General features: G+C 33.6%; 2 protein-coding genes across 2 annotated transcripts; both read left to right on the top strand.

Moving 5' to 3' along the window:
• Window positions 1–1,107: 1,107 nt before the first annotated feature.
• On the top strand, window positions 1,108–3,553 carry LOC137838048 (ATP-dependent Clp protease adapter protein CLPS1, chloroplastic). The gene is made up of 3 exons (XM_068647261.2): window positions 1,108–1,481; window positions 1,696–1,846; window positions 2,980–3,553. The coding sequence occupies exons 1-3, from the start codon at window positions 1,415–1,417 to the stop codon at window positions 3,242–3,244; spliced, it is 483 nt and encodes a 160-aa protein (XP_068503362.1). The 5' UTR covers window positions 1,108–1,414; the 3' UTR covers window positions 3,245–3,553.
• A 3,035-nt stretch (window positions 3,554–6,588) lies between these two features.
• On the top strand, window positions 6,589–8,490 carry ASPG1 (Eukaryotic aspartyl protease family protein). Its single transcript, XM_068647259.2, has one exon. It carries the CDS (start codon window positions 6,835–6,837, stop codon window positions 8,293–8,295), a length of 1,461 nt encoding a protein of 486 aa, XP_068503360.1. The 5' UTR covers window positions 6,589–6,834; the 3' UTR covers window positions 8,296–8,490.
• The last annotated feature ends 802 nt before the right edge of the window (window positions 8,491–9,292 follow it).

The following is a 9,292-nucleotide window of genomic DNA, read 5'->3' as shown; positions in this document are numbered from 1 at the left end:
TAATTCAAATTGAAGGGACAATAAAATTGAATGAACTCAATAATAATAAAAAAGAAATATTAAATGCCTAAAATTTAACTCATTTTTCTAATTGGGTAGAGACGGGGATATTGACTCTGTGGAGACTCGACGACTCGGTCACAGGAAGACCCGATGGCTTGGCCACAGAGAGACTCAATAACTCGCCTTTTAAGAAATCCAACAGTTCGACCACTAGGAGTTCCGACCGATCACAGGGAGACTCCACTCAATCTCAACTATATTTGTGGAATAACAACCTAGTAGTACCAAAATTTAAAATTTAGAATTAAAATTTAAAACATTAAATTAAAAATAAAAATAAGTTGAAAAAAAATTAAAATATTAATTTTCCTTAGTAGGAAAAATGTTCCATCATGTGACGAACACTGAACAACTTTAATTAATTCCTACCCACAATCACAATCTTAAAGTTTAGTTCTATCAAACTCAGCCTCGTCTAATGTTAGATAAATTGAGATTTTGGATTGCGATTTTGCATCTAATCATAATTTATTTTCTGTAACTTTAAGCTTATTTTTATTATTTTATAGTCAAGCTTCTTAATAAATTTATTTTGCGTGTAAGATCATTTTTTTTAATTTAATTATCTTATATAAGTTAATACAACATTTTCAACATATTCTTTTTATCATAAGGACAAAATGTTATAGTATGAAAGAAAATGTTTTTAAAGAAGCAATTTACCTTATTATTTACGTATTAATTATTTTTATATAGATTTTTTAAATAAAAGATTAACCTTATCAATACTTTCTTTAAGATGTGAAAGAGAAAATGTTCAACTTGATTGATCAATATTGATAATTTATCATAGGAAAGTTTTGCCTACCTAAGTAATTGATTTTTATGGCAATACAAAGGATGTTTTATTTTTTTTTTTAAATAAAAATTTGTAGGTTAGATATCAATATACAACCTGACACCTCAAGTAACAATAATTATTTGTTATCGCATGAATGAAAAAAAATATGAATAATCTTAAATTTTATTTTTCCGAAATGCTTTATTAATAGTCTCACAACCCAACTTCTCCAAACCTGAGTAAATTCTTCAGCCATACAATTCAAGCTAACTTCAGCATTTTAGTTTGTGGCTTTAAGCAGTTTCGAACCTTTATTATCAACAACCTCAAAAATTGTCATCTACACGTGTCACACTATTAACGTGTAAAACCAAATTCAGTGTGCACCTTACAAAATTCTCTTTAGCAATTTTCTCTCTGCATCTCTTTCACCCACCCAAAAAAATCAGTGAGGTAACGACAAAGACAACAATGGATTAATTCTCTTGCATTATTGTTGCTACCCTGCATTGTTACAGGAGCTGTCTGCTAAGTGTCAACTACCACAACAAAGAGACTCAAACAGCAGCAATGGAAGCTGCATTAAGCACTGCACTTGCTCTTTCACCCAACCAAGTTTTCAATGCAGTAAATCCTGGTACTGTACCATGTCCACTTTCTAACTATGTTCTTCCCTTTTTTTCATTAGCATATTTTACTAATTGTTTATACTTGTGTTGTGACATATTTATATTTTCCTATATATTTCAATTCCATTACTTTATGTTGCTACTAGATAGTTTTCATTTAATATACACACCCTTAGAAAACAGAAGGGTTCTTGCTTTAATTGCTGTTACTTTTTGTTGCAGGAGATAAAAATTTTGGTTTGAAATATTGCAAAGATAGGACTGTTGTAGTGACAATGGCAGCCACTGGAATATTGGGAAAAGGTGGGGGATTGGCTGAGAGGCCAACCATAGAGAAAACAACACCTGGTCGGGAATCTGAATTTGACTTAAGGTAATACCAACATCAGGAACAGTAAGCACAATTGAGAGGTTCTTAACACTATGAATTGAAGAAAAGTCTTGAAAATCCATGTGTGTGTCAAGATAAATTTCTTAAAAACCAAAAGGGTGTCAGCTGAAAGTGTAAAATTCTTGCCTTTAGGTGAGTTTGGTTGGTTGCTCAACTTTGATAGTTGTGTTGTTATGTTGAAGTAGCTGTTATGATGCATTCAAATATATAATAAGAATAGAAAAAGAATTTTGGAGTAATCTAACATTAGGAAACTGTAACCCCTAGTTCAAAGGTTAGAAATTTCCCTTGTCAACAATCAACACAAATTAAAAACTATACTTTGGAATCAGTTCATCTAACTAGATGCCACAGAGAAAATGTGTCTTTTCCTCTGTTTGGGTTCAAGTCTTTTATATCAGTTCATCTAACCTTTTTCATTTGTAGTCTATCTTCATACCGATATAGTGTTTTCATTTTGATTTTGTTTCTTGAGTTTATATCACTTTCTAATAATATTTAAACTATTTGAAAAACTATAGTTGCTGCCTCTGAAGTAAGACTTGGACCCTTAAAGTCACACTGTCAATTTAAGATGTGTAGAGAGTAGATGCTTCTATTATTACTAAGATCATGGACTAGTTTTTAAATTCCACAATTATCTTTCAGTTGAACTAAACTGCTACTGCAAGAATTGAAAACCACTGATGAAATGAAAGCAACACGACATATCACATCAATACTACAATTGGAATTTTGGAACTGATCTTGGTGAAAGATGAAAAGCCAAAGTAGTGTCAATAGCAAATGTCCAAATTATGTTGTCATGTTTGTTCAAGGTTTCTTTAGTTGTCTGCCATATTAGTTATGTTATTTCAACTGATAACAATTCAACTTTCAATGGGTGGTTCAAATTAAACTGCTAGTGACAGCAAAACTGATTGAACTGTTTTCCTTCACTGGTTAATGGAAAAGAATTGTTGTAACTACGAAGCAGACAAGTCCATTTGTGGAAACATGATCCATCTTTCTGCTTGTGCTTACTCTTATCTTTGTTGTTTGTTCCTGTCTCATTTCATCACATGTTTGAAACCAAAGGGGAATGATCAAATCTTTGATCACATGTTTTGTACCAGGAAATCGAGGAAAACATCTCCACCATTCCGAGTTTTGCTGCACAATGACAACTTCAACAAGAGAGAATATGTTGTGCAAGTGTTGATGAAGGTGATACCTGGAATGACAATTGATAATGCAGTTAACATCATGCAGGAGGCACATCATAATGGACTAGCAGTGGTGATCATATGTGCTCAAGTGGATGCTGAAGACCACTGCATGCAGTTGAGAGGAAGTGGCCTTTTAAGTTCAATTGAACCAGCTGATGGTGGTGGTTGTTGATAGACAAATACACCATTGGCATGAGCTTGTTTTGGCCTAGTAGTTTCTTAGTTGGGTGACAAATCATATATATCACATCTTGCAAATTACACAGTTCCATAATGTGCTTCTTTCCAGTTCCAACCATTAAAGATGGTTGTATAGAAAAATAATGACTAGTTAAGGAAAGGGGTGGTGGCAGTGTCCTTTATAGCTTGGATTAAGATGGCTGGTTGATATACTGATGCAAAAATTCAAGCACCAATTGGTCATGTAGAATGCTTCATACCTAAAAGAATAAATATCACAGAGAATGACCTTTAACTAGCAGTGTTGGTGTCTTGAAAAGCATTTTAAATATTATAGTTTGCAGCATTAAAAACAAACAGATATGTAATATATGCATCAGTACAACATTAGTTGTTATTAAAAAACGGACTTTAAATCTAACTCAACATCATAAAACCGGTTTATAAAGTGAGTCTTGTATTCATTTATATAGTATGAAATATCTTAATCTCTAGTTGATGTGAATCTCCAACCCACACTCCTCACGTCGAGACTATCCACTCGTGCGTGGGATTATATATTATGAATGATCGTGAGTAGTCTGATAAACTTAACAAACAATAGTTAGGATAGATTCGAAATTAGTTTTAATACCATATTAAGAAGTGGACTTTAAGCGTAACTCAACTTCATAAAATCGGCTTAAAGTCTATTCTTAATGCTTATTACTACCAAAGTTAAATTCAGGTTGGTTGCAATCTATGCTCCAGTAAGCAATGAAAAGTGAAAAAATGAAAAGTGAAAATATGAAAAGTGAAAATATAATGAAAGCTAGATAAAAAGAAAATCTAGGAAACAAGAATGGCAATGACATTGACATGCTTTTATGGCCAATACAACAACCTCAACAACAAAGGTAAATTTGAGGAATACACAAATCTGATGTGTTCGATTCGAGATACTACAAGTTTTCTTTTCTTGGTGCATTGACATGACAACTTTACTTGGACCAAAGCTCTATTTACTGTTCAAGAACTAGTCTTAGAAATTTTGTATCTATGCAGTTTGACTTTGATCAACCTTGTTTGATTCATAAATTCATAATATAACTTGGGCTGGTAAGCTCTTTGGGCCAAAGTAACCCATTCAAGCATAGGCAACTTCTTCTGCACCATATTTATTAATTTTGACCCACACCCTATCATTTTTTAAAATTTCTAAAATTATTCTTGTTCTGGATTTAAAAATCCGGAATTTAAAAAAGTATAATTAAAAGTCAAAAAATACATTATGTAAAAAAAAATCCAGAACACAAAATTAAAAGTGCATTTGGATAAGAATTTATAGAATTTGTAAATGTGTTTTGGAAATTCAAATCTCAAATATTTCCAAAAAAAAAGTTTCGAAAGTAATTTTTTATCCACACTCTCTTTTTATTCAAGGTTATTTTCGTCATTTCATGAGGATATTTTCGTCATTTTAATAGTAAATTGGGTGCATATTGAAATTGATATGGTGCAGAAAATTTTTGCCTCAAGCATATTGGGCCTGAAACAATCTGAAACAAAATCAACAAGGGTGTTTCTTCCTGCACCTACCTGTCAAGAATTTTTCTGCAACCCACCAATTAGGTGAAATGACCAAAATATGCCATTTAATTCTCCATCACTCCTGAAAGCTCTTTCTAGTCTCAAGAATTTATTCTGAAAAACACGTTCCAAAACATATATAATAGTTCAAACAAAGTAAATTATGAAAATTCTATTCCAATTTTTTTTCTAGAAATATATTTTATGAATTCCACAGAGTATGTTCAGAAAACATTATGAAAAAAGTAATTTAAAAACCATTTTTAAAAGGGGTAAAACAGTCATTTCGATAATTAATGGAGTGTATGAAGAAATTTGTTGGGATGCTAGAAGAAACCCATGAAACAATCTCTCTTTTCTAAATTGCTTAGCCCAAATAGCTTTCCCAGGTTGTTGCTATGTGAACATTAAGGTGTTATGCAAGAAAACTCAGTATAGCCTACTATACTCTAAACAATTAAAAGCCTCTTCAATCGATTACCTAAGACATATATATCATGTAATCGATTATGTAAATACATAATTGATATATATATATATATATTATTATATTTACATATAATTGCTATATTAAATATATATTACATTTTTATATAATTATTTTTTACTATTAATTCCTTAATATTTATATTTATATTGTAATAGAATAAATTTGACTAATTGTATAATAAAACATAATAAATAAAATAAAATACAAAATAATAATATTATTAAAAATAAAAATACTAATAAATTTATAAAATAATAATAAAATAAAATATTAATAATAAATTTGTAAAATGATAATAATAGAATAATAAAATTAATTAATTAATTAAACCATAGTAAAAATAATAAAATTAAAGTTATTAATAGTAGAATTATAATATTTTTATTTAGTTAGAATTAATTATAGTAATAAGAATAAATTAAGTAATATATATTATTTTATATTTTTAAAATTTATTATATTTATCAAATTATACAACTTTCTCTACACTCTTCACTTTCTTTCTCTTAATCATGATAGTCTCGTTTTTCACTCATTTTTCTTTGTTTTCCATTTCCTCAAATTCATTTGAGTACAAATAAAACACAGTCACTCAAACCAAAACATAAATATTTTTATTTTGTGTTAGTTTAGAAGTTAACGTAAATGATAATTTAAATACACTTTTCTTTTTAATATTATGATGTATTTTTTAAAGACAAAATTATGATAAAACTTTGAGTTTCAAAATAAACAATACCTCATATACAATGATTGATTCTAATAATATTATTTCAGTAAATTTGAGGTCAAAATATCAACATAATTTATAATAAAAAATGAACCTCACTACCTTAATCCTCAATTGAAATTAAAGGAGTGATTTCTCTTAAACCATAATTAAGAGGTTTATTTTCTTAAATTTAATACTCACACATCATTTAAAAACACTAAAAAGAAATCTAAATACACATCTCACTATCTTTTCTTATGCATCCTTTAAAATTAAAAAGAAAGCCGGAATGAAGTTCCAAGTTTGAAGATTGACATTACCTTACATACAATTTATTAACTCCAAATTTGAAAAGTGAGAATACCTTAAATACAAGTATTAACTCCAACTACACTAATAACACATAATTAACTTGTTGACTTCACACTAATCAATCCTAATTAAGTGTTCCTTCATAATCTCTGATAAGTTACCCAGTACGGTTTAATTATTGATTGGAGCATGCATATATCCAAAATAACGAACATGCACATAAAAACAAAATCAGAGATTAGCCATCTATCTGTCTATTTACAATTTATAATAAATAATAATAATGCAGAAGATGCATTACCAAACTCTTTTCCCCAACTTTAATTTCTCCATCCACCAACCAACAAATCAATTAATCAATCAATGAAAAATGCAAGGACCTCTTTCTCTGTGCCTTCTCCTTCTCTCAATCCAATAAAGCCAATCCAATCACCCTCTCTTCTTCCTCACTCACTCACTCACTCTCACACCTTTTTTTCTTTGAACAACACACACAAAAATGGCACATTTCTCTCTTTCACTTTGCATCTTCTTCACAGTTCTATCCCTCACCTCCTCTTTCACCATCACCACTCCTTCACACACCACCATTCTCAACATCTCCTCTTCCCTTCACCAAGCCCGCCAAATCCTCTCCTTCAAACCCCAACAAGCTTTTCAACAAACTTTAACTCAAAAACAAACACCCACTTCACGTTCTTCCTCTTTCTTCTCCCTTCAACTCCACACAAGGGAAACCCTCTTCAATGCACAACACCCGGATTACAAAACCCTAGTTTTGTCCCGACTCGCTCGCGACTCGGCCCGGGTCAACTCGCTCGAGACTAAGCTACAGTTGGCACTGAATAGCGTCAAAAGATCGGAACTTTACCCGACCCAGACGGAGATCCGACCCGAAGACCTCTCCACGCCTGTCTCCTCCGGCACCTCCCAGGGAAGCGGTGAGTACTTCTCGCGCGTCGGCGTGGGCCAGCCCGCAAAGCCTTTCTTCATGGTCCTCGACACAGGCTCCGACGTGAACTGGCTCCAATGCAAACCCTGCTCTGATTGTTACCAGCAAACCGATCCGGTTTTCGACCCGACATCATCTTCCTCGTACTACCCGTTAACCTGCGACGCGCAGCAGTGTCAGGACCTTGAAATGTCGGCGTGCAGAAACGGGAGGTGCCTCTACCAAGTTGCATACGGTGACGGTTCGTTCACGGTGGGGGAGTACGTCACCGAAACGGTGTCGTTTGGCGGGTCTGGATCAGTTAATCGGGTCGCGATGGGGTGCGGGCACGATAATGAGGGGCTTTTCATTGGGGCCGCGGGGCTTCTTGGGCTTGGTGGTGGGCCCTTGTCGTTAACCTCGCAAATCAAAGCGGCGTCGTTTTCGTATTGTTTGGTGGACCGTGACTCGGGGAAATCGTCCACGCTCGAGTTCAACTCACCTCGACCAGGTGACTCGGTCACCGCGCCGTTGCTGAAGAACCAGAAGGTGAACACGTTCTACTACGTGGAGCTCACCGGATTCAGCGTCGGCGGTGACATTGTCTCCATCCCGCCGGAGACTTTCGCCGTCGACCAGTCCGGCGTCGGCGGGGTGATCGTCGATTCCGGCACCGCGATAACTCGGCTAAGGACTCAGGCCTACAACGCGGTGCGCGACGCGTTCAAGAGGATGACTCAGAACCTGCGTCCAGCGGACGGCGTTGCGCTGTTCGACACGTGCTACGACCTGTCGTCTCTGCAATCGGTGCGCGTTCCGACGGTGTCGTTTCACTTCGCCGGCGATAAGACGTGGGCGCTTCCGGCGAAGAATTATCTGATTCCGGTGGACAGCGCCGGAACTTACTGTTTCGCGTTCGCGCCAACGACGTCGTCTTTGTCGATCATAGGAAACGTGCAGCAACAGGGCACACGTGTGAGCTTCGATCTAGCGAACTCTGTAGTGGGATTCTCTCCCAACAAGTGCTAGGGCTTGTAATTTACCTCTTTACCCTTATTGTTATTAATGCTGTGAAAAAAAAATAACATGAATAATAGTAATTTATAATTATATATATATATATAGTTGGTAGGTTTGTATTATTAATTAATGTTGCCTTGGATTGTGATCCAAAATGAGCTCTTTTTAATTTAATGAAAAAAATGAATACTCCATTCCTTGGCATGGGTTGTGAAATTTGATTAAGGTCAATGCCCTTGCATGTAGGGCACATGGCACACAGTGTGAGAATTTATGAATTTCTTTTATTTGGATAATGAAGGAGATTTGAGGATGTTTGTCTCTTGATCCATTTTTTATTCTTTTAGTTGTGATTTGAGTAATTTCTGAATGAGGAGTAGAAATAAGGACAAGGGTCCTACAGCAAGAGAGGTGAAGGGTAGCATATGAATTTGCAAATGGTGAACATTAAAGAGTGGGGTAGAGTGTCCGTGATTGTAGGGCAAATAATGCATGGATTCGTGGATGGTAGCAGTAAATAGGTTTGGTTTGGTTCTGTCTACTTTGCTTCCTTTAATGTTGTCATGTTTTCAATAGCTGTAATCCACTTTCAATTTCTCTATTTTCTTTTTCTATCAAACTTTTTACCAATTTTACTCTTTCCTATTTTTTATTAATAAATTTCACAAAAATATTACATTCACTACTTTATAGTTAAAATCACGAGTTTATAATGGCTTATAAATACAATTCATTTAATTTCATAATTATTCTATCTCACTAAAAAATTATTTATTTTCTAATATATTCTGCTGTAAACTTCTCAGATTCCTTTTAAAATTGATCTATTTCAGAAAAAAAAAATATTTTTCTTTTCAATTTTATAACATTTTACACTTATACAAACAATTTTTTATGATGGTTTAACAGATTTTTTTATGACAGTTTTACTTATGACATAAATACAGATACAGATGACAAAATATGTATAAAAAAAATAAATTCCTTTTAGATTATAATTAAATTT

Source organism: Phaseolus vulgaris, chromosome 4, assembly GCF_051622355.1.
Source record: "Phaseolus vulgaris cultivar YP4 chromosome 4, ASM5162235v1, whole genome shotgun sequence".
NCBI lineage: Eukaryota > Viridiplantae > Streptophyta > Magnoliopsida > Fabales > Fabaceae > Phaseolus > Phaseolus vulgaris.
Note: the sequence above shows the minus strand (reverse complement) of the source record. Positions and strands in the feature narration are given on the sequence as shown.